General features: G+C 43.1%; 1 protein-coding gene across 3 annotated transcripts in view; it reads right to left on the bottom strand.

The window, feature by feature from the left end:
• NPAS3 (neuronal PAS domain protein 3) overlaps positions 1 to 2793 on the bottom strand; it is a 1108131-nt gene extending 1105338 nt beyond the window's left edge. For 2 of the 3 annotated variants that reach the window (XM_061611611.1, XM_061611613.1), the window contains exon 1: positions 1386 to 2586. In XM_061611611.1, the coding sequence (XP_061467595.1) occupies positions 1386 to 1543 (158 nt within the window). In that variant the 5' untranslated portion in view covers positions 1544 to 2586. Of the gene's footprint in view, positions 1 to 1385; positions 2587 to 2720 lie in introns of those variants that run through there. The other variant, XM_061611612.1, reaches the window with a different exon arrangement.
• Positions 2794 to 26367: the final 23574 nt, after the last annotated feature.

Genomic DNA, 26367 nt, shown 5'->3' with positions numbered 1-26367 from the left:
ATTTCTGATCCTTGACTTCCCCTTTCACAGTCAAAACTATGTTGACTCTTACCCTGTGCTTTCTTGTTAAAGTAAACATAAGAATTCTTCAAGTGATAAAAACAATCTGGAAACTAAGGAAAATGAGCACTACACCCAACTTTCCCCTGTCTTTTGTACTTGCTATACTGCACTTATTTTATATAAAGAATTCCTGTGTTTGCTTTAAGAAAAAAAGGGACAAAACACTGATCTTGAATTTCAAGCATTCAGGGGCTATGAGAGTGCTTTAGCATCTCTTGAGATGACTTCAGGAATCCCAGAATTTATCCTAAATTTGCAGAAGCATCATCAGCAGATAAGTTCATTAAAAGTAAACCATGCATTTTCCAAAACGTGCCCTTAACAGGTGCCTGGTTTAAGAGTTTCCAAACCAGTGACCGTTGGCATTTAAATTTCAAGTACCTGTTATTTAAGTTTGTGAACAACCTCAAGCTTTTACTCATCTAATTTGTTTTAATGGCATATTGACAGAAAGGATATTTGGAGCAACTTGGAGGGCACAAAAAGAATGAAAAATCAAATGTTGCAGAGTTCAGTGTAAAATCCGTCTCTTGCTTCCTACTTTTTGATCAATACATGTTTGCTGTAATCTTCTAGTGACACAGAAAAGCAAACAAAAATTTATTATAATTACAGATCCTATTAGCATTCCACCTGTCTGAATGTTTGGGGGAGGAGAGCAAAAAGGTGAGGAAGGGCTTTAAACTTCACTATGACTTATTGCCTAAGCCAACTTGGTTAGGTTTCCTTTCCTAAAGGAGCTGTCTGGGAAGCTCGAAATTTGCATTAGAATGCATTTCAGTTGAGTATCCAACAGTGCCGAGCCCACTTATGGTTTCCTCCTAGATTCCCCCTTAGTAACAGGTGACATGCTAGCACTGTTGTAATAAAAGTGTGGAATTGCAAGGGTGAAACGCCAAGTGAAAACTCTATCTTGTTCAACTGAAAACAAATTATCAATCACCGTAGCGTGATCAATTATACTTCTTGGCTGCCACGTTGTGGGGCTCGCACAAGGCTTTGACACTGAGAAATCCCTACTTGAGGAGCAAGGATAAGCAAACGGGATCCCAAACTTTGCAGCGGGGGGGGGGGGAGATCCTCTGCTGTTGAGCTTCCAGGAATCTCAGTTTCCCCTTTTGCTATTGTCGTCGAAGCTCAAGAAGCTAGAGTATTTCTGGCCACAGCTTTTAAACGATCCTTTTTGTATAAGTATATGCAGTCCCAAGAACAGCAAGAAAGACGTGATTTTTCTAAAAAAAAAAAAAAAATGAGCACAGAGGACACACACGCACAAAACAAGTGAGGTAGCCTAATAAACACTTTGGGAATTGTGCACTCACCGTTGTTGGTATGAAGTGATGCCCTGGACGTTTTGTGGGTTCCCGTTGGCTGCGGAACTGGCTCTCCCCATGCCCGGCCCGGCCGGCACTCCCCCAGCCGCCCCGCCAGCCGCAGCTGCAGTCACCTGCACGCTGAAATCCGGGAAGATCCGGATCATCCCCGCGGCTCAGCACCCACAGAGTGTCGGTGAAGAGGTACAGCAGCTCCTCTCCCTCCGGCGGCTGCAGCAGCAGAGCCAAGCACACTGCAATCCCATTAGTGAGCGGCGGCCACTGGGAGGGAGGCACGGCGCTTTGATCTGAGCGGCTGGGCTGAGATTGAGGGGGGGGCTTAGAGTGAAAGCGGGGAGGGGGAGAGAAGATATTTTTTACCAATTTGCAAACATGCAGCGTGTCGGGATTTGGGGAGAAGAAGCGCGGGAAGGCAACGCTGCAAGGGGGGGAAACGGGGGGGGATCAAGAAAGGAAATCTCTCTCCAGTCCAGGAACTGTGGCTAGACCAGGAATCCGAGCCGAGAAGGGACAGCGGGGAGAGGGGGCGCAATTACTTCAGCGTGGCTGTGAAAATGATGGGCAGCAAATATTACTTTCCCCCTCCTCTTCCTCTTTATCCTCCTCCGCCCCCCAAAACGCAAAAGTCTTGGAGGATTTCTGTTTCTCAAAAATGCTGTTGACCACAGCCGGGTGGGCCAGAAGAACCAACGGGGGAGGGGAGGGGAGAAGAAGAGGGGGAAGATCCCCGGCTCTGGAAAGAAAGGAGAGTGGAAGTGGAGGAGGAGGAGGCTTGTTGCAGCCGAAGTTCTTGGGAACTATGGTTCCTTCCGCCTCCCTCTCCCCCCTTCTGCCTTTCCTCTCAATGAAGAGCTCGTTTGCACCCAAGAGAAAAACGCGCCGCTTTTGTACAACGGTAGAGTTCGTTCTCTATTCTAGGGAAGTGACTCTCCTGCCCTCTTAGTGTGCGGCACTGTTACTGCTACTCAAACTTGGAAGGGGGGGGGGCGACGTGTGAGCGCGCGCGAGCGGGGGCGCGCCTGTCTGTACGCACCGGCCCTCGTCGTCGCTTCTCCAACATATCAATTATACCGTCCAATCCGGAGCTAGAAAGCCCTTACAACATGCATCCTGCGGGGTAGGAATAAACAAAATAATGAGAGAGGCAGTTCGCTCGGCCCGCCACAGCCACGCACGCCGTTTAGCAGAATGATTCACTGTGTCCACTTAAACTGGTTGTAGCGGCGACCCGCCAGCCACTGGGACGCGTTTGTATGTTAGCCGGGGCTCTTTCTTGACTCCAAACGGGCAGCGAGGGAGGGGACTCTAAGGTGGCCATCTTACCCTGGGACCAAAGTTCAGTGCTAGATCAACCAAGGCTCACTTCCAGGTAGATGAGCTTTGGATCTCAAGGAGTTTGTGGGATTAGGGATTTGGCCGTTCCTCTGCGCACTAGTGTGGCAAGGCTGAGTGCAAATTCCAATTCTCTGCCCCCCCTCCTTTAAACCTTCCTGGTTGCCGCTCAGCAAACAGAACAAAAAAAATAGAGACGTCTGTGTGCGGAACCTGCAGGCGGATTGCCATGCCGGCGGGAAAGGCGCTCGTGTTTTGTGTTGCAAGCTGTGCTTTACAAAGGCGCTTTAGGGGGCAGCACTGCTGGAATGGGCAGGCGGTAGCAGCCCCACGCTTCGTGCCTTTCCCGCTCGGAACAGAGGGACGTCCAAGGGGGAAAAAGCTCCTCGCTCCGCTGAAGCTACAGATAGACTCCCCTGGCGTAGATGAGAGGCACTGCAGCCCCGGGTCTTTTTTCTTTTTCTTCCTTCCCAGGTTCCAATCGCCTCGCTTGCACCTGGTTAGCTCATTCAGCTGGGGCACGTCCAGGCAGTTATGTAGGGGCATTTGCGAGGAGAGAAAGAAAGCGGGCTGTTCACATGGTCACTTTGGAAAGACCCATTTCCCCAAATATGGAGGAATCATTTGATGTTATTGTCTTTGCACGCACGATTTGAATGTGTGCAATCAAACGAGTCCTACAAACAAGACACCATGAGCCACAAGTTGCCAGCCTGTGTGCATCTTTAGACAAGATGAGTGGTTTTGGTTTTGTCACCCAGTGCTTATGGTCACTAATTCTCTGTATGTGGCAAGTTCACCACATATTAATAGAGCTGGTTGGCAGATAATGCTAAGCCAGACTATGGTTTGAGCATGAGTATGCTTGTTCCTGGAGAGATCACAGCTGCTGTGCTCTTGCTGCAGCCCTCCTGCTGTCACACTGTTGTGAGCTAAGTCATGGACTGGCTAGCATATCATTTGAATTTGTCTCATTTAGACAAACCACGATCTTTAAATCCAAGAACAAGCATTGTTTAGAATTGGTGATTTGTCTGGAGTAGGGATGGAAAGTTTGGTCAATTTTGGTTCTCTCAGTTTCTCCTTTCTCCAGTTGTAAATTCAGTTCTCCACATTTCTACAGCAATTTGCAATTTTTTAAAAAAATCCTCATGAAAATTCTTTAGCATCTTAGTGCAAATTTCTCCTAATAAACACACTTTTTGTTTGCAGTTTTGAATAATGAACACATTTTGGCAAACAATTTCTCATTATGCATTTTTGTATGTTATTTTCACTCATACATTCATTTTTATGTACATTTCCTCCTAACATGCATTTTTGTAAAAATTGCTCAGTTGGAGAACTGTATCAAAAAATTTGGATACTACGAATTTTGATGGCTTTATTTTGATTCTTATGTTGTTTTGGAAAGTGCGAATTTGACAAATTCGGCTTTAAACGTGAAGCGAATCTTATTTCTTCCCCTTCCTAGTCTGGAGCAAAACAAATCATGAGCCCAGATTTGAACAACATGCAAAGCCAAATCACAGTTTAGTTGACAGCAGTGCAGCAGGAGGAAGTCCAGGGAGGAACACAGCAGCCGTGATCTCCCCTCCAGAAACCTACACGTTCGCCCCAAGCCATGTTTTATTTTATTTTTATTTATTTAAAATATTTCTATCCCGCCCTTCTACCTACAATAGGGCACTCAGGGCAACTCACAATAAGATCATACACAATAATAAAAAAATTAAAATACATAAAAAATACATAAAATACATTTAAGAAATATAAGGAGAGTGATATTAAAAGGGACTAAAGAGTTAAATCTAAAAAGGGGAGAAAATAAAACCAGTTTCAGGCTCTACCTTCAGTCCCTCCCAAAGGCTTTCTGGATGGAACAAGATAGTTTTCAGAAGTCTCCAGAACACCAGGGATGGGGCAGAGTGGGCTTCTTGGGGTAAGGTATTCCAGAACTTGGGGACCACAGCTGAAAAGGCTCTCTCCCACATGCCTGCCAGTCTGACATCTTTCAATCCAGGCATGCAGAGGCAGCTGATCTTAAATCACGGGCAAGTACTTATGGGCATAAGTGGTCTTCAAAGACATTGGACCAAGGCCGTTTAGGGCTTTAAATGTCAAGATCAGCTCTTTGAAGTGGGCCTGGAAACAAACTGGGAGCCAGTGAAGTCAATAAAGCACAGGGTTGAAATGATCCCCATACTGAGGTCCAGTTAACATCCTGGCTGCCACATTTTGAACCAACTGCAATTTCTGAACCGTTTTCAAAGGCAGCCCCATGTAGAGTGCGTTACAGAAATCAAGTCTCAATGTCACCAATGCATGTGTCCAAGTCAACTGCTTCCAGGAACGGGCACAGTTGGTAAACCAGTGTGAGTTGGCCAAAAGCATTCCTGGCTACTGCAGCCACCTGATATTCAAGCAGCAGGGCAGAATCCAGGAGTACTCCCAAACTGTGGAGCAGCTCTCCGTTAAGAGAGTGCAACCCCCTCCAGTACAGGTTGCAGACCTATCCTTGGCACAGCTTTCCCTTTGACCAACAACACTTCCATCTTGCCCGGATTAAGTTTCAGTTTGTTAGCCCATGTCCAGCCCTTCACAGCATCCAGGGTTAGCATTTCCTTCCTGCAATCAGGCAAGGAGAGCTAGAGTTGTGTGCCGTCAACATATTGATGACATTGTACTCCAAATCTCTGGATGACTTCTCCCAGCAGTTTCATAAAGAAGTTAAAGAGCATGAGAGACAGAATGGAGCCCTGAGGGACCCTGTAGGCCAGCAGCCAGAGGCTCGAGCAGTAGTCTGCCAGAACCACTGTCTGGGACCTGTCTGCCAGGTAGGACTGGAACCACCATAATCCCTCCCAATCCCATCCCAGCTAGATGGCCCTGAAGGATTCCATGGCCAATGGTACTGACAGCTGCTGAGAGGTTCAGCAACACCAACAGAGGTGCATTCTTCCTGTCTGATGCCTGGCACAGGGTAATCAAGACAGTCTCTGTGCTGTGACTAGCCTGAAGCCTGATTGGAAAGGGACTAGGACGGTAATCCGATTCATCCAGGAAAACTTGGAGCTGAGCAGCCACTACCTTCTCAGTCACCTTGCCCAAAAAGGGAAGATTAAAAACTGGGCAGAAGTTGTTAAGTTCTGCAGGGTCTAACAAAGTCTTCTTTAACCTAGGCCTTATCACAGCCTCCTTCAGCAATGTTGGCATAGAACCTTCCCTTAGGGAGGTATTAATTAAGTATGCCTACCACTCCCACTCAGGCAGATTTGATTAACCAGGATGGGCAAGGATCAAGAGAGAAAGTAGTGGCCTGCATTTCTCCCAGAGTCATGTCCACATCCTCAGGCTTTACAAGCTGAAAGGTGGGACTGCCTTCAAGTCGATTCCGACTTATGGCAACCCTATGAATAGGGTTTTCATGGTAAGTGGTATTCAGAGGTGGTTTACCATTGCCATCCTTTGAGGCTAAGAGGCAGTGACTGGCCCAAGGCCACCCAGTGAGCTTCATGGCTATGTGGGGATACAAATCCTGGTCTCCCAGGTCATAGTCCAACACTCTAACCACTATACCACGCTGAAAGGTATCCATAGAAAAATGACCAGAGGACATCTGGCACAACTGTAGTTAATGAGGAATCCAAGTCAGTCCAAATACGGGCAATTTTATCTGGAAAGCGCCACACAAATGTCTCACAGCGAGCAACTCAGGGCTCAGAATCCAGTTTGGCTTAACATTATGTGTGAACTTTGTCATAGAAAACATACACTTTTTAAAATTGAATAACCTGAACAAGTCATTTCAGAGTCATGAATGAGGATGAGAGAAACACTTTCTCCTTATGTGTCTGTTTTGTATTGTTAGCTGAAGAGTTTGACACATGCCTATCTATGATGGCGACTTCCATTTACAGCAGAGGTGAGGAACCTCAGGCTCAGGAACCAAATGCCTCCATAGTCTGCCTCTGTCGTTCAAGGGGTATGCTTCCGAATACCAGTTGCTGGAAAGCGCAGGAAAGGAGAGTGTTCTTGCACTCAGGTCTTGCTTACAGGCTTCCCATGGACAACTGGCTGGCCACTGTGAGATCAGGAAGCTGGAATAGATGGTCCAATGGCCTGATCCAGCAGGCTCTTCTTTCTGTATGTTCTTAAATGCAGCCCTCCAGGCCTCTTTATCTGGTCCTCTGAACTCTCCCCAGGCCACATCCGTCCCTGCCCTTCTTCACACCCCAAATATTTTTGCCTGGCTGGAATGTATCCAGAGACTCAGGGTCTCGCTTGCGTAGTAGAAACCAGGTCTGTGTAGAAACCAGCCTATTGTACAAAGGTAGAATTTCTGTTTGTTCCTCCACCCACTTTTCCTTCTGGCTGCACCCACCACTGGCAGATGGCCCTTAGGAGGTTGCCCAGAAGAGAATGTAGCCCCGATTTACAGTGACAGTACTGTTGCAGATGAGAGTTGAGAAGAATTTGCTGTCTTCCTTTCTTTCTTTCCTCATACTTGTAAATTTCACTGCAATTTTTCATCAGGCTTTTATCTAAAATACTTTTGTACTTCATGCACTATTACTATATAATATATGGTATTTGGGGGGGGTTATACTTCACACTATACCTATGTAATAAGACTTAAGACATAGTTCTCTGAGGACTGCACCACCTCAGATATGTAGGTGGGGAATTGTATTTTTGCATGTTTCCCACTTTTCAGTTTCCTTACATTGGTAAAGTTCCGACATGGAAAACTGACTATCTTCATATAAAGAATTTGTTTTTCAGCGTATGTACATTTCTTCTCTTTCTAACTTTCACCATACCTCATGTGCAATGGTCTACATACAAAGGCCCATTTGGGATGAAAAAAAATTGAATGTCTGATGACATTAACAATAATAATAAATTAATACTTTATTGCCTCCAACTGCTAGGTAAAGCTACTCAATTTGGCTTCTATGTAATTTTTTTTTTACCTAGTAGTATTCCACCTAAAATTAATCTCTGCCTAAATTAATACAGGGGTCTACCTGGTTTATCTGCTTTTCTGTTATCCACCAACAAAGGAACCCTTGTGATTTGCCTAAGGATAGAGGACAGATCTGGGTAATGGCTGGTTTTTGTATTTCCAAGCCTGAGTGCAACCTGGTATCTGAACAGCACCTGATACAGCTTCATTGGAATGTTTGCTGCCAATTGCTTCATCCCTCACTCCAGCTTAAGTCTCTTACAAGATGCAGACAGAGATGGTGCATATAATGTGGCATTTTAATTGGACAAATAAAGGTATTGCCCTAGTGTAGGTTTTTGAGTTTTGCTTGTGGGCCAACACAGCTGCCTTTGCTTCTAGTACTACCTCACTGTCTATTTGAGTAGGGAGAGTCCTAGACTGTGAGCAGTAGGAGGACTCATCCTTGAAAGGCCATACCTCAGAGGCAGAACACATGTTTTTCATACAGAAGGGCTCAGTTTGATCCCTGACTGTTATCTCCAGCTAGGATTGGAAACGGAGGCGTTGTTGGAGGGTGTCCCAAAGGCCTCAAGTCCTGGGTCTTTTGTGATGGGTCTCGGATCTCCTGCTCTTCCCCCTCTTTTTAGCTTGCTTTTTTAAAAACTTTGCTAATAGCGTAGCTATGAGAGCCGGTGTGGTGTAGTGGTTAAGGTGTTGGACTATGACCTGGGAGACCAGGGTTCAAATCCCCTCACAGCCATGAAGCTCAGTGGGTGACCTTGGGCCAGTCGTTGCCTCTCAGCCTCAGAGAAAAGCAATGGTAAACCACCTCTGAATACTGCTTAACATGGAAACCCTATTCATAGGGTCGCCATAAGTAGGGATCGACTTGAAGGCAGTCCATTATTCAATAGGGTGGCTGGGCACACTGCAAAGCACAGTGCTGGTGAGATCCCAGCCACTCATGCTGTCATTTCCCAGAGACATCTAGATATGTTAGAACAGTGGTGACTGGCTTCCACTGGGACTGGTGGGGCAGAAGGCAGGGATCCCAACAAGAGATGGAGCCAGAACCAACCATTCTAGGTTTGTCCCCATCCTCCTCCCTGCAAGTGCAACACTGAGACGAAGGAGGAAGAAGCTGGCAGGCAATGCCACCCCTTGGTCTGGTTGCAAGTAAGGTGGCAGACAGGTAGGGGTTGGCTGCAGGCAGACAGGTTGGCAGGGCAGTGCCCCACTTACCCTAATGGGCCAACCTCCATTGTATTAGAAAATGCCATATTTACGCAAATTTGTGTCATGAAACTGCGCCTGAGCCTGTTAAGAATCTTGCAACACCCCTCACGGGAACCACTCCTCTCCAAAACCCAGGGGGGGGGGGCTACTATCAGCCTGTGTAGACAATACTGGGTTAAATGGACCATTGGTCTAACAATTCATATAGAGAAGCTTCCTAAATTCTTACTATGCCTGGGTGACTTACAATAAATAGAATCTTGATAGGGCAAGGTAGCGTAGGGTAAGGTAAGGTGATAAATTGGGGCTTCTAAGACTTTGTCCTGGAAGAAAAGAGATTTGACACTTCATTATCAGAGATACAGTTCTGATAAACTTCAGTTGTCAACCTTCACTCTTTTCCTAAGACTTCCTCTGAAATGTAGGTACTGCTGCAGAACTAAAGAAAAGGGATTAAGTGGCATGAAGTTCCTCACTCTCCTTCCTCAGATTTTCCTATGGAAAATTTAGAAGAACATCTGTCATTCTAAACAGTTAGCAGGAGAGAAAAGTGCAGTGAATTATGCTTTTCTCTTGTTTCTGATGTAATTTGGGGGGAGATAACTTGTGTTTGAGGAATGCACAAGCTGTTTCTGCATCTGGAGTCTTTATATCAGAAGAACCTTGGTGAAAGAAAGTACAACCTACCCTTCTGGTTCCTTGCAATGCTCAAAGCCATCACAGTGAAGTTGCTTTGCTCATGCAGAACATCCTGCTCGTCCAGGTGACAGTCATATTGGGCTGTTAATTTTGCTTGGTCTCCCCCTTGCTTGTATCACAAGGAGCAACTTTCTGTAGTCCACCTGCTCTTGAGGCGTTTTAGGTCCCTTGCAGTTCTGGTTTTAAAACACAAGCATTTTGAACCTGGCCCACTTAACACAAAACTAAATATCCGGCTTGGATAGAACTAGAGAAGCTTGTGCTTCCCTTGGCATTTAGTATTATCGCTTTAAAGCAAGAGTGGGAACAGTTTTATTCTGTTACATTTCCTCATACTAAGCTGAGGAGATTCATGCAAGCAGTACTTGGGAAGGAAACAGAGAGTAAGATGATGCATCTGATGGTGCTGCAGACCAGAAGGAAAATACAGGAAGGAAGGCAGATGCCTTGGGCACATACAGTAGGTTCAAGGACTGCATGTGGACTGCAGATTGCCCACTTCAGTTTGAAGGATGGGCTACCAGTCTTTTTGGACCTGTGGGCACATTTGGAATTCTGAGAGTGTGCTGTCGGCACCACCTCTTGTGGCTGCTTCTTTCCTTACGGCCTTGAGTCAGTCCCCCCCCCCCGCCTCCCAACAGGAAAATGAAAGCACATGTGTGCTCATGCAAACACTTTTTTTGATTTTTGAACAGGTCTGGGTAACAGTCAAAGGGAGTAGTATTAAAATTGCATGTGTTTGAATTTAATGCAGGGGTCCCCCCCCAAAAAAAAACCCATCATAAAATTAAAGCTTACTGTGGTAGACTGCACAGCAAAAATCACAGATCTGGTGGTTGTCAGCAGCACAAAAACATTGACCCAAGGCATGGATCGTCATGATTTTTATATAGTGTGATAACAAAACAAATAAATCACAGAGCATGTCTTTGTACACAAAAGTGACCTATGATTTGATGATTGTAAAAATTATGAGAACCCTTAAGGACTTGGGTCCATGTTTTTGCACCATGGCAGCACTGGATCCATTATTTTTATGGTTTAGTCAATGGAGATCGGAGACAGCTGTGATTTGATGGTGGTTTGCGGCAGTGCAGTGGAACCTATGAAAAAATATTCAGTTTCAGAGAATCCATTTTATAGGATCCAACTTCTTTTTGCATTTGTGTGCATACACCCTCTCTCTCTCTCCCCTTCCCCCCTCATTCTCTGGTTCTGGCATTCGTTATCTCTAACTCTTGATCTCTTGCTCTGTTATCTCTCCTAACTCCTCTTGCACCCCTCTTTCTCACCCCTGGCCACTCCTCTGGTTTCCTCCCTACAATATCACAGATGGCTCTCCTCAGTAGTGTAGTGGCAAATTACGAAGTGCAGGGCCTTTCAAGATAGTCACAGTTACACCCCTCCTCACCTTTTTGCTGCTGGGTTGAGAATGAGATCCTTGTTAATGCCTTCTCCCACAACAACAGGAGCCATAAGCATGAAATAGGAGAATGTTAGCTCCTGAAAAGAGTCTTCTTAGTGGATGACTCATCTCCTATCATTCTGATTAGCTCCAATCAGTAGGAAAGGACAAGGAAGCATGTTAGAAGACTCTTCTCAGTGGCTAAACCCCCACTTTCATATTGGAGGTAGGATGCTGGAGACATAGGGACCCTGCTCCCAAAAAGTAAGGTGTCTAAGATCCCCTGAGATTCTGCATGACTACACCCCTGGCTCTCCTCTCATTCTTGGTCACACTGTTTTCTGTTGAGCTGCTCAGGTGCCAATCTGAGCCTTAGAAAGTACATAAAACTGAAAGAGGAAGAAAGAGTCAGTGTCATTCTTCCAACTTCCTCTTTCAGCTCCCTGTATTTGTGGGGGTGGGGAAAGGTAAACATTCTGTCACCACCTCATAATGAAAGAGGTACCGTGTGGGGACTAAGGGATGTTCAGAGACTTTGTGGATGCCAGGGAACTATGTTGCCAACCTCCTAGGAGGTTTACTTTTGAGAACTCTGACTCTGAGACTTTTTGACAGCTCTCGTAAGAGCATTTTTCTTGGTAGATGTTTCAGATATTGCTTACTGTGAAATAGGCATTCTACATGTAGCATTTTAAAGGCTAAGCATGGATTTCTGACTGGCAAATATATTTATCCCAATTGTAGCCCCCTAAAGGGCACTGTGCCATAGGCCAGACTACAGTATGCATTTTTCCTTGTGTAGCTCCATAACAAGGCATCAGTAATATCCTTTTTTATTTTTATGCTAGCATTTTTTGTTCTCAACCAAATTAAGATAAATAATTCAATGTTAAAACACTGTCTGCATTCAAATCCTTTGTATTAAACAGCATCTGTGTTTGCATTCTACTTTAATACAAAATGCTTTGGACTGCAGCTAATACCAAGAGATATGAAACTAGTTAGTCCCCACATGTTGCACATAAAGAGAATTCATAATGAGCATCTGTGGGATGTGGAATGGATCCCATGAGTTAGCTGAAGACCTCATAACGTAAGAGCTGAGAAGCCTAAGTGAATTATGACTGTCTCTTTCCTCACAAGTAGGATTAATTTTCTATCCCACATATATTCATTATCTATCCTATTTATACCACAGGGACATCCATTGTTTGAGTGTTAAATATAAAGTCTTCACCGAAAAATATGGGATAGCTAGCTAATCGTTCCCTCCCCCCATTCACTAGCCAAAATGTTACTCACATTCCATGTTTAATGAACAATATTAGATAGAGACATTCACAGATAGTTTAAGCAAGTTTATTTTCTCTCTAATTGACATATTTTAAATGGTAAGGTTCTCATGCCATACTCCATCTGCTCATGAGTCTCCCAATGACATCAATAGAAATTTTGCATGCGGATCAAGAAGTGTATATGGCCTTTAGAGAACAGGTCAATAAATGGCTAGAGGAATGATCAAAGACTTCTTAACAGTACCCTTCCTTTTTCTTACAATGCTGTACAAGACTGGCATGAATATAGGGCTGTGTAAAGAGAATGATGCTGGGAGGAATTAAGCGTGTGGTAGCCATGTTTACCAGACCTTACCCAGTCTCATGGTACTGGTATTTATTTTATTGAGTTCTTAAAGTCCTGCCTTTCAAACAACTTTCAAGGTGGATCACAGGCTAAAACGCACTCATAACTGCCATTCAATAAAATCATAAAATCAGTAATAGATGTGCTGGAGTGGAGCTACCTCTCCTGACATCAGTGTCACTGCAGCTTACCTGGATGGGGCAGGATAGGGCAACAGCAAGGTTGGGACTGTGTGGATGCACCAGCAAGAGTACTGGATTGGCTCGGCCAGTCCTTCCACATAGCCCCATGCCAGCCCCATCCAGATAAGCGCCAGTGACAAGGATGTCAAGAGGACAGCTCCCCACTTCCTTCCCATCACATTGGCCACTGCTGCATATAATTCAAATATGACAGAAGACAGAATGTGACAAATTACTGCAGAAATATACTGCCGCCTCACGGACCTCTGAAGAATCATCTTGTCCCAAGGAGAAAAGAAGCCGAAACAGCTTGGTGAGCGGCCATCATCTACCTCCCAATGTTCCAGCTAAGGTGATTCCTCATTGTCCCAACTGCCACTATAGGGCTACAGGAAAAAGATGAAAACTGATTTAAGAATGCAGCATGAAAAAAGCAGACTTTTAAGACAGGAGTTTCCCTCCTGTTTGCATTTTCTATTTTATTATAGCATTTTAATTGATGCTTGTGGTTTTAATAACTTTATGTAAATCTTTTTTTGAGAGCTGCCTTTAAAGCAGTATATAGGTGCCTTAAAGAAATGAATAACATACAATAAAACAACGTTCACAGGAGGCATATCCAGATCCAGCACGGAAGAAGACCTGTGTTCAGAGCAGCCTTCAACAACCTAGTGCCCTCCAGGAGAAGGCTGTCAATGCCTACTAGACATTATGGCCATGTTCTATCTCCATTGCCAGAGGCAGTATGCCTTTGAATACCAGTTGGTGGGAAGAGCACTTGCATGCAGGTTCTGATTGTGGCCTTAGTATGGGCATTAGGTTAGCCTCTGTCTTGTTAGAGTTCACCTCACATCATTCCTGATTCTTGTCTATGCTAGCTGGGGCAGATGGAGTCCACCAGCAACTGGAGAGCACCAGGTTGGTTAGGGCTGGGTTACATCAAGCCCTTTGAATTGTGCCTGGAAGCAAACTGGCAGCCAAGCAGGTGAGCTGATGTAATATATTATTGAGGCAAGCTCAGGGAGGACAGAAACCTCCCGTGGAGCAGAAGGACAAAAGCTCACTTGATCTTGATTTTCAGTATGAATACAGACCGTGAAAGCGGGGCTTCACGATCCTTCTGACTTTTGGGGTTTTAAGCAGGAGATGTCAGAAAAGTTACCACAGGGATAACTGGCTTGTGGTGGCCAAACGTTCATAGCGACGTCGCCTTTTGATCCTTCGATGTCAGCTCTTCCTATCATTGTGAAGCAGAATTCACCAAGCGTTGGATTGTTCACCCACTAATATATTATTAATGTCCCATGTCATCTAAAAAGATGTACCACTGTATTTTTCTTCCAGCTGGTGGAACTTCTGGACAGTTTTGAAATTCATCCCATATAGAGTAAGTTACAGTAATCAATGTATATTATTACCAATGTATGGATCAATGTAGCAACATAGCATGTATCTCATACGTTGGATTAAATACCTCCATCCCTTTATATCCTTTTTGTTTACATGCTCTGAACAAGATTGTAATAGAATTTTAATAAAAAAAACCAAGCAAAAGAACTTAAATAAATAATAAATATTCTTAAAATGGCAATCAGCAGAAGCAAATGGGAGTCTGCTCTTGACTGAACCATACATAACCTATGGGGTCCAATAGTCATTCATAGCCTTCAATTATTGGAATACAAAATGTAGATTAGCAAGAAAAATATGTATGTGTGTGGATATGAGCATCTATGACACTAGGAAGGGAAATCAAAATAATAGTGTATATTATTATTAATTATTACCTTATAATAATTATAATACTTTAGACTGGAACTGGAATATCAGCAGCGTTCCCCAACCTTGTGCAGTACAGATGATGTTGGACTCAGCACCAACCAACATGGCCTGTGATGATGATGGGAGCTATAGTCCAAAACATCTGGGGAAACCAGGTTGGGGAAGACCAATTTCAACCTTCTTCACATGTTACACCCATGAAGAGGCAATACAATATGCCTCTGTATACCAATTACCGGGAATCACAAGTGGGAAGAGTGCTGTTGTGCTCAGGTTCTGCTTGTGGGCTTCCCATAGGCATCCAGCTAGCCAATGTGAGACCAGGATGGTGGACTAGATGAGCCTTTGGCTTGATCTAATAGGGCTCTTCTTACATTCTTATGATACAAAGGGGCTGCAGGACTGCACATTAACCCCCAACGCTGAGGTCTTGTGCTCATCCCAGCCCCACATATGTCGAGGGATAGTGTAATAAAACCCTGATTAAACATGCAGTCGCCCACCCACCCACCCCACCTTTTGACAACCCCAGGTTGCTCTGGATGGACCTAATTAAACCCTAATTAAACAATTAGGGCTGTGCAAGGCCCCCAATTGGGTTTGGGTCCCAGGTCGGCTTGGGTCTGGATTGTCCCAGGTCAGATCAGGTGCAATCCAAAATGCCAATTCAGGCCTCAAACCAGATTTGTGGGAGCATGCAGAGCCCTACTAGGAAGGATTATGGTAGAAACACTTAACATTTCAATCCAGTGATTTGCTGAGTACATGGAAACTGTTAGCCACATGGAATTTCCTCACCTACAAGGTGTTTTTGTTTGCAGAAACAGAAAGCACAACTTCACACTCACCCATCCATTAGCATGAATGGAGCTGTCCTTCTGTATAAATAAATGGGCAGTATTTATCTCCATGTTGGGCATACATTGGGGAGCTCCATGTGTGCACTGGAACACACATGGGGATCAGGATCAGAATGTAAATATTCAATTCTAGCTTTCAGCTTAATTTATTGTACAGCTGTGGTATACTATTACAAGATGTTCTGCAAATAGTTTTATCAGAGCTCAAAGCATTTCTAATAATGCTGTGCATTTTCTTCAATGCACTATATAGCATCCATACTTCTATGAAAAAAATTCAGAGATTATAATTTTTTTTATAAAGCTCACACACACCACAGGTTCTGTAACATAATAACACTTAATATTTATACATTATATTATCACAATTATATGTTGTATCTTTATATTAACTGCCAGTGTACTACTATTGCTTTCTCTCACAAGTGAAAGAAAATCTCTTCTCTAGAAATTCATTTCCATTTACTTAAAGTTAAATGGTTTGACTTTGAATTTTCATTATCTGCTGTTGGAAGAAGCCTGTGACAGATACTAGAGAGAATGCCACAAACCTTCATTGTATCATCTAATTTTTGCTTCACTTTAGTCAGATATCATTTAGGTAGAAAGCAAAACAGTATTCATTGAATGGGATAAGAAATAGAACAGAAATAAATATGAGGCTGGGATCCTATATTTGCTTATCTTGGAGCAGGGGTAGCCAACATGGTGCCCTCCAGATGTTATTGGACTAAAACTTCTATTATTCTTCGCAAGTATAGCCAATGATAAGGGATTATGGGAACTGTACTCCACCAACATCTGGAGGACACCATTTTGGTGATGCCTGCCTTAAGAGTAACTCAATGTACCTTCTTCTGAGTAGTTATGTATAAGATTGCACTGTGCAAATAGAATAAATCCTTTCTCTTTATACTGTTAGATTTTTAAAAAATAATTATACTTTGTTACATTAATTCTTTGCAACTGAAAAAATGGCATAATTTCATATAAGTGGAATATAACTTATTTTATTTATTTATTTATTTAATTTAATTTATATACCGCCCTAAGCCCAAGGGCTCTCTGGGCGGTGTACATACAATAAAGCAATCAAAATATATAAATACAATAATACAATAAAATCAAACCAACAAAGGTAAACAAAATAATCAAACAGTAGCAAAATACATCAAATACATATACTAATATGCATTAAAATGCCTGGGAATATAAAAAGGTTTTCACCTGGCGCCGAAAAGATAGCAGCGTCGGCGCCAGGCACACCTCATCGGGGAGACCGTTCCAAAGTTCGGGAGCCACAACCGAAAAGGCCCTATTTCTAGTCACCACCCTCCGAGCTTCTCGATGGGATGGTACTCAGAGGAGGGCCTTAGATGTTGAGCGTAGTGTACGGGTAGTTTCATATTGGGAGAGGCGCTCCACCAGGTATTGCGGTCCCATGCCGTGTAAGGCTTCATAGGTCAAAACTAGCACTTTGAATTTAGCCCGGAAACAAATAGGAAGCCAGTGCAGACGAGCCAGAACAGGTGTGATATGAGCGGACCTTCTTGTCCGCGTCAACAATCTGGCCGCTGCATTCTGGACTAACTGTAGTTTCCGAACTGTCTTCAAGGGCAGCCCAACGTAGAGCGCATTGCAGTAGTCCAATCTAGAAGTTACCAGAGCATGAACAACTGAGGCGAGGTCGTCACTGTCCAGATAGGGACGTAGCTGGGCTACCAATCGGAGATGGTAAAAAGCATTCCTTGCCACTGAGGCTACCTGAGCCTCAAGAGACAAGGAAGAGTCGAAAAGAACTCCCAAGCTACGAACCTGTTCTTTCAAGGGGAGTGTAACCCCATCCAGAACAGGGTGAACATCCACCATCTGGGCAGAGAAGGCACTCACTAACAGCGTCTCGGTCTTGTCTGGATTAAGCTTCAGTCTGTTAGCTCCCATCCAATCCATTATTGCGGCCAGGCAACGGTTTAGTACGTTAACAGCCTCACCTGAAGAAGACGAAAAGGAGAAATAGAGTTGCGTGTCATCAGCGTACTGGTGACAACGCACTCCAAAACTCCTGATGACCGTACCCAGCGGCTTCATATAGATGTTGAAAAGCATGGGGAACAGTACTGATCCCTGTGGGACTCCACAATGGAGAGTCCAGGGTGTCGAACAGTGTTCCCCAAGCACTACCTTCTGTTGACGACCCACCAAGTAGGAGCAGAGCCACTGCCAAGCAGTACCCCCAACTCCCAACTCCGTGAGTCTCCCCAGAAGGATACCATGGTCGATGGTATCAAAAGCAGCTGAGAGATCAAAGAGAATCAACAGGGGCACACTCCCCCTGTCCCTCTCCCGACAAAGGTCATCATACAGGGTGACCAAGGCTGTTTCGGTACCAAACCCAGGCCTAAAACCGGATTGAAACGGATCAAGATAATCAGTGTCATCCAAGAGCCCCTGGAGCTGGCCAGCCACCACCCGCTCCAGAACCTTGCCCAGGAACGGAACATTCGCCACAGGTCTATAGTTGTTCAAGTTATCTGGGTCCAAGGAGGGTTTCTTCAGGAGTGGTCTCACTACCGCCGCTTTTAGGCGGTCAGGAACCACTCCCTCTCGCAAAGAGGCATTGATTACCTCCTTGGCCCAGTCGGCGGTTCCGGTCCTGCCAGCTTTCACCAGCCAAGAGGGGCAAGGATCCAGCACAGACGTGGTCACCCGCACCAGTCCAAGGATCTTGTCAACATCCTCAAGCTGCACCAACTGAAACTCATCCAATAAATGAAGACAAGACCGTGGTCTGGATGCTTCATTGAATCCAACTGCTATAATATTGGAGTCTAAGTCCCGACGAATGCTAGCGATCTTGTCTTGGAAGTGTCCAGCGAACTCATCACAGCGGGCTACAGATGAATCTATAGTATTCCGAGGGCCAAGATGTAAAAGCCCTCGTACAGTTTTAAAAAGCTCCGCTGGGCGAGAGAGTGATGCCTTAATACTGGCAGCAAAATATCTCTTTTTTGCTGCCCTCACCGCTGCTGTATATCGCTTAGAGCAGGCACTTACCAAGGCATAATTGCATTCGTCAGGAGTCCGCCTCCATCTGCACTCAAGCCTCCTCCTCTCTTGCTTCATCACTCTCAGTTCCGGGGTATACCATGGGGCTGCATGAGCTCTACATAGGAGGGGGTGCATGGGAGCGATCGTGTCAACCGCCCGGGTCATCTCCGTATTCCACAGATCAACCAGGGCTTCAACAGGAGCGCCAGTCTTCTCAGTCGGAAAATCCCCCAGAGCCCTTTGGAAACCCTCAGGATCCATTAATCTGTAGTGTTCATAGTGGTGACCCTTGACATTCACAAATAACGTGGCTATGAATGAATAATCATCTTTCTTCCCCACCTCTTCCCACTAAGTATACATACACCGATTCTGGCCTGCTTGCACTGGCTGCCTATACGCTTCTGGGCTCAATTCAAAGTGCTGATTTTGACTTATAAAGCCTTACACGGCTTGGGACCACAATACCTGATGGAGCGCCTCTCCCGATACGAACCTACCCGTACACTACATTCAACAGCAAAGGCTCTCCTTCGGGGCCCACCCAGAGAGAAGCCCGGAAGGTGACAACAAGGAAACGGGCTTTCTCTGTGGTGGCCCCCGAATTATGGAATTCTCTCCCTGATGAGGTACGCCTGGCGCCAACATTGTTATCCTTTCGGTGCCAGGTAAAAACCTTCTTGTTCTCCCAGGCATTTTAACATTTTAATATCTACTTTTAACACCTACATCTATCACTCACAATCTTAATTTTAGTAATTTTAACATTAACATCTTAAACAGCTTAATATTTTAACTGATTTAATACATTTTTATACTTAACATTTTAGGATTGTGTCTGTCGTGTCCATGTGTTTAACTATGTTTAGTTATTTTGTTATATTGTTTCAATGGGTTTGATATATGTTTTTAATTGTATACTGGATGTTTTTATGCTGTAAACCTCCCAGAGAGCTTCGGCTATTGGGCGGTATAGAAATATAATTAATAAATAATAATAAATAAATAAATACAGTCCAAACAGTCAGTGTAGCTCTTAAATATTTTATTTATTTCCTCCAATTTTACAAAGCTTTGGGTTTTCAAGTATATGTTGACATTCTCACCAACCACTCATCTAATATATGGAACATAAAGCTGAACATCTACAAAATGGATGGAAATGGATGATGGAAGGAGGACATAACAAAAAAATAAAAGTAGGGAACATTTAAGGAAAGGATGCAAGCAAAGAATGGAAGAGAAGAGTCCATTCATTTCCTGCCAAATTTCAAATGCTTTCTAACATACTCAGAGATATATTTTGTATTAATATGAAACAAATACATTGGAAGAGTTCTGCCAGATTAGTCCAAAGGCCCATCTAGTTCAACATCCTGTTCTCATTGCAGCCAACCAGGCATCCACAGGAAAACTGCAAGCAGGACAAGAACACAACAGCACACTCTTCACTTCTGCTCCCCAGTGATATTCAGAGGCATACTGTATCTGATACTGAAGGTAATAATGGTTGTCTCCCCACCATGCATAATTTTACACACTTCTATTGTGTCACCCACTTACTCACCATTTTTCTAAACCAAGAAGCCCATAGGGGAGTTGCTCCATTCCCTTGATCATTTTGGTTACCCTTTTCTGAACCTTTTCCAGTTCTAAAATACCCTGTTTGATATTACCAGAACTGTATCCAGTTTTCCAAGCATGGTCACATCACAGAATTGTGTAACAACACTATGATATTGGCAGTTTTATTTTCAGTTCCTTTTCTAATGATCTCCAACATGGAATTAACCTTTTTCAAGATCTCCCTTGACAGTTTGGTGAAGGGACATGATTGTTTGTCCCCAATACAATATTCTTAGGGCTCATTATGACCACCCACAGCAATTCTGTGGACAAGTCTACCCTTTGGGGGATTTCTAGCTTGTTTGTCTCTGTCCTCTTTGATGTACGTCATCCCAATAAGTCCTTCCCTGAGCTTCCTATAGAGCTTGTATCCAGAGATAACCATGTCCCTCTGGTTCTATCCATTATGCCCACTAAATCTATGCTCTCCTCTAATATCAAGCACTCCAGCTGACCCATCTTGTCTCAGAGGCTTCTAGAATTAGCATTTATTTAAGGCATTTATATCCTGTCCTTTAGTCAAACAGAGCCAGTGTGGTGTGGTGGTTAAGGTGCTGGACTATGACCTGGGAGACCAGGGTTTGAATCCCCACACAGCCATGAAGCTCACTGGGTGACCTTGGGTCAGTCACTGCCTCTCAGCCTCAGAGGAAGGCAATGGTAAACCAGTTCTGAATACCGCTTACCATGAAAACCCTATTCATAGGGTTGCCATATGTTGGAATTGACTTGAAGGCAGGCCATTTCCAGTTTTTTAGCCGAAAAGGCTCCTAGAGCAGCATGTAGAAATTAGTACTCAGATGGGACCTGCCCCTATGTTCACAATGTAAAAAGATATGACACACAAGGAAAAAGGAATGGGAAGGAGGAGGAAAAGCAAGCTCAAACACAAGTTCTTAAAGTTGCAAGTCTTAAACATACAGCCGATGTCAGTAGACACTCTGAGCTCCTTCTGGGAGGAAGGGTGGGATATAAATTTAATAAATAAATAGAATATTAAACTGAAATAAATAACCACTTTTAACCTCCTTCTGATAAATCATACAAAAGGTTAAAATATCATCAGTCCTTTTAATTCCTTGATGATGGCCTTGGAATAATATCTCATTCTCAACATCATCTGTTGCCTAAGCAGATGCACTAGGAATGGAGGAAAGGGTGGGAGAGTCCACATATATTCAAGGAAGAAGCAAGCAGAGAATAAATTAGAAGGAAAATGCCCAGGGATAGTAGCAATAGCAATATTATTGAATCATTCAGAAATGTCTAAGGATATCAGCAAAACTAGGGAAAAACTCTGGAAGAATATCCCAAGATGCTATCTCAGTGGCTATTCAGCAATTATTCAGATTATTCTGATTATTGCAAGTACTCTTGGATGGAACAGATTATCTTGACCCATCCAGTCTGGGTTCAGGCCTAGTTATGGGACTGAATCGGCTTTGGTCACCCTGATGGATGACCTTTATCAGGAGAAGAACAAGGAGAGTGTGACCCTGTTATACTTACTTGATCTCTCAGCTGCTTTTGATACCATTGACCATAGTATCCTTCTCGGCCGACTTGGTTAGATGGGTATTGGAGGCACTGTTTTACAGTGGCTCTGATCCTGTCTCCAGGGTCATTTTCAGAGAATAGCATTGGGTGATTGTCTTTCGGCCCCCTGGCAGCTGTGCTATGGTGTGCCGCAGGGTACCATCTTGTTCCCTATGCTGTTTAACATCTATACAAAGCCTTGGGAGTGGTCATCAGGAGATTTGGGGTGAGGTGTCAGCAGTACGCTGACGATACCCAGATCTATTTGACTGTAACATCTGAATTGGGAGAGGCAGTGCAAGCCCTGGACTGCTGCCTGGACTCGATGGTGTGCTGGATGAGGGCCAATAAACTGAGTCTGAATCCTAGCAAGATGGAGGCACTGTGGGTTGGTGGTTCCCAAGTTCAGATAATTGGTCAGTTGCCTGGTTTGGATGGGATTGTGCTCCCTCTAATAAATAAATAAATAAATAAATAAATAATAAAGGTAAGCTATTCCTATAAAATGTATATTATCTACCTATGTCGTCCACTTCCACCACCACCATAACAAGAGAAATTATTTCAGATAATATTTAGGCTGCAATTCTGTACACTTCTCTGGGAATAAGTCTCAGTGAACTCAGTGGGACTTATTTCTGAGTAGATATGCATAGGATTGTACTGTTAGATGCTTATCTAGTTCCATATTATTATTTATTTATTTGTACATTTATATTCCACCTTTCCTCCAAGGAACTCAAAGCTGTGTAACTCTAGCACTGTTCGCGTGGTGCAATGGCTGTTATAAATCCTTCTGTAATGAAACAAACCAATGTTTGACTGTACACATTTATGTATATATCTCTTCTTTGAATCATATGTCACATCCTTAATTCATATATAACTACAGTATCTGCCAGGTCAGGTTGTGTATTCTGCAGAGAAGACCCATCCCACAGTGAGCATGGCTTTCTATCTAGTGGATGGGATAGGGCCTTCTTTGTGGTTTCCCCCTATTTGTGGAACTCCCTCCCTAAGAAAGCTTTGAAGGAACATCTCAAAACACATCTCTTTACACAAGCATTTTGGGGGGATTCTGTAAATGAATATGGTCGTTTTTATATTGCTGCTGAATTGAATTATTTTTACTTGTTTCATTGGTTTAATACGATTTAAAATGATGTTTACATTATTTGTTTTATTAGGTGTATTACAGTCCTGGGATCCTATAGGATGAGGAACACTATAAAAATGAAATGAAGGAAGGAAGGAAGATTTGAAACAGAAGACAATATGCCACTAATGATGAGATTAAACTGTTGCAATTGACATTCTTTAACTACTACTTCTACTTAAGATTTATATAGTGCCAACAGTGCAGTAAGCACTGAATTTGAACATACTGTTATGAGTCTGGGGTTTGGAATGGATGATTCCTGTAGGTCCCCTTCCAGTCTCTGATTTGGAATCCTGTGCCTTGGAATGAGGAATTCTCTCTGCTGGTCAGATGAGTCTCTCTTTTGTTAAGATAATAGAGTGGCCAGGTAGGATAATGGGTCTATCAGTTGCCCAGCAACTGGTGAATGGGCCAGGAAGACCCTTTCGTAACTGAAACTCTTCAGGAGAGCCTCTCCCCCCCCCTTCCTGGCTACTAGCAGAAGTTTGTGCTTTGATGTTTTTTAGTTGTGTCTAGATGGCTGGGGCTGGAGGCAGGCAGAGAGGCTATCCCTCTGCACCATGGCTTGAGGATGCCTCCTGTAACACTGATGGAAAAGCTGGATATTGGACTGCTGATGCCTTGAACCCCTCCATCCTAAGCTCAGGTTGGAATGTGTGTAAAAAAATAAACCATATTTCATAAAGACACCGCAGTATCCGCTGACCTTCCCAAATGAAACCAAATCCTGGAGGAGCACAGGGACCCCAGAAATCTCACCCCTCAGAGATTGGGGAGGCACGCGACAATACTTATTTAGTTAGAGCTGAAGATATTTCTATTTAGTGATGAACCAGAAAATACATATATTTCACCAACTATTTTTATTAGTTTTGTTACAGTATTCAGATTAAGGATCGATGCCCACTCATGAGTCAAAGTAGCATCCTGGGTAAGTTGACATGCTGCTGGCAACTTCAGACAGTGCTGCTTAAAGCCTCAGTTCTGTGTATACTTCCATGGAAGTCCGTTCCTTTAAACTGACAGTATTTGCTAGGCTTTTGATTTTCATGTATGGCAACTTATGCATCAGATGGAAAGAAAAGCAGGTGATTCTCAAGACAAGGTAGAATTTCATTAGAGATTCTGGGAAACACTGAATTAAGGGCCAAGACAAAAACAAGAGAGGGTATCTCAACATACTTGCATTAGTGCCAGGAACTAAAATGACTTTGCTGAAGTACAATTAATTGGAATTAAATGCCATTTAAATTATAATAGGACTTGCTTCCAAATATTTAGAAAATGGTTGTAATGGAAACGTCCTTCAAGGACAAATATTTGATTATTTTTAAAACTATTTAATTCACATTAGACTAGTATTATAATTTGCTTTGGTAGAATATTACCATTAAGTGGGTAGTCTTGTTTTTCAAAAGATGTGGGCTTGAGTATAAATCCCCCCCATAAAGAGTACATTTAACATATTCCTAAAATGTCCCACTGACTTGAGTGGCACACTGTTTTCAGTAGGATTCATTGCTGATAGTGTTGAGCAACTGACTTAGGCCTCTTCCAACTTAATAGAAATGGCCTGCAAAAGGGAATCATACCATACGACTTTCATGAGGCTTTCAATAAAACCAGGGTATCTGAAAGCTGCTCTGTATGTGGTGCTCCCCACCTCCATGCACCATACACACTTACTCATGGAAGCATGCATGCTATGTTGTTTTTCCTACCCCGTTTTTGTCTGTCTGGGAAGAAAGGCAATAACGAGGTGGGAAAGAATCACTTGATAAGACCTGCTCACATTGACTTCCGGGAAGGGTGACTTAGCCTGTGCCTGCTTTTGAGACGGGCTCCTGCCTCAAAAGAAGCTTATTCAGATATATCAGTCAGTTTTTTCTTTTTTTTTTGACTGATTAAACTTCTCCCGGGTAGGGAGAAACGAAGAGATTAACCTCAAAGCCTATTTTTGTTGGGACGACCAGATCTCATTAATTTATGGGACGAGGTCCAGCCGACGAAGGTGGGACGGATTTTTAACAGCAAGCTCTATCTGATAAAGCGAACGTTCACCTTATCTTCTAAGAGAGAACGCACTAACAGGCAAGCACCCTTCTTTCTATATTTTTCTTTTACTTGACTTAAATTGTTGCTGTTTAAAAGAGATTTGCCAGATTGATCAGTTTTTGACATCTCACTGGGGAGCCATAACTTCTCTCTGCTACGCACTAATTAATAGCTTATCTCCGTTTTTGTTGCAAAAAGCTGTCCTGGATTTGCATTCTAAAGATATACACAGAAGAGGGATTTCTATTCCAGATTTTTATTTTGAAAAATATTATACTGTTTTGAGACTACTCTCTTTTTGGTCTATTTTATTTTGACGAATCTGTTTCTTGACGATTGCCATTAATTGTTTCGATCCTGGGAACTGCATTTTGTTTACTTAACTATTGGAGAGATAAGGCTGTCTGCTCTGTTTATACTGTGATGTCACCAAGTTTGGAGTATTAACCCAATTGTTGCTGAAATAAGAAGTGGTTTTCCTATATTTTTCTTTTAAAATGGCAATTAAGAAAGTGGCTGAAAATCTGGAAATAACTATGTTTCAGAAAATAATGGATGAGATTGAGATAATGAAAATTGAATTGAGTAAAATGAAGCAGGAGATTAAAGATATAAGGGTCCCTGTGAGAGAGGTGACCCTGGAAGGGGTCCCTGTGAGAGAGGAGACCCCGGAGATTGGAACAGGGGTCCCTGTGAGAGAGGTGACCCTGGAGACTGGAATAGGGGTCCCTGTGAGAGAGGAGATCCCGGAGATTGGAACCAACGTGGAACAGGAACAAGATTTGGAGTCTATGGACTTTAGAAATAAAATCTATTGTTTGGAACTCAATGTTATCTCTGAAGAAATGAATGAAGATTCTAGAGATAAAGTTATCAATGGCATGGATAATCTTCTGGACTGGAATGATGTGATGGAGCCCAATATAGAGAAAATCTATGGAATTAACTGCAGCCATGTGACAATGGAAAAACTTTTAAGAGATGACCCAGTGTATTTTGAAAAAAAGAACAGAGATATGATTTTACAGCAGTATTTCAGCAACCTATTCAGAATGGATGGCAAGAAAATATTTGGGATAGAGGTAATCCCCATCAGACTCTTACTATATGACTATGGCTTTGACAGCAAGATTATTATGGAATACTGATAATGGAAGATTGGATATTGAAATTACTGGACTTAACAAGACTACTGAAGATGGAAGATGGAAAATGGAACTAATAGAGATAATAGAACAATGGCTACTGAAATTATTGAACCTAACAGATTCTGATGTGATGGATTAATTGAAATGTTTATTTTGACTATGGTTATGACAATAAGATTATCATAATTAGTAATGAGATGGATTAATCGATATGCTTATCTGGAAAAAAAAATTGATAGATATATTTCTTAAAGAATTGAAACCTCTCTTTGACTTTTTGTGGAAAGAATAAAGTAATGTTTATGAGATT

Source organism: Rhineura floridana, chromosome 2 (genome assembly GCF_030035675.1).
Source record: "Rhineura floridana isolate rRhiFlo1 chromosome 2, rRhiFlo1.hap2, whole genome shotgun sequence".
NCBI classification, from domain to species: Eukaryota; Metazoa; Chordata; class Lepidosauria; order Squamata; family Rhineuridae; genus Rhineura; species Rhineura floridana.
This window is presented reverse-complemented; position numbering and strand designations above follow the sequence as displayed.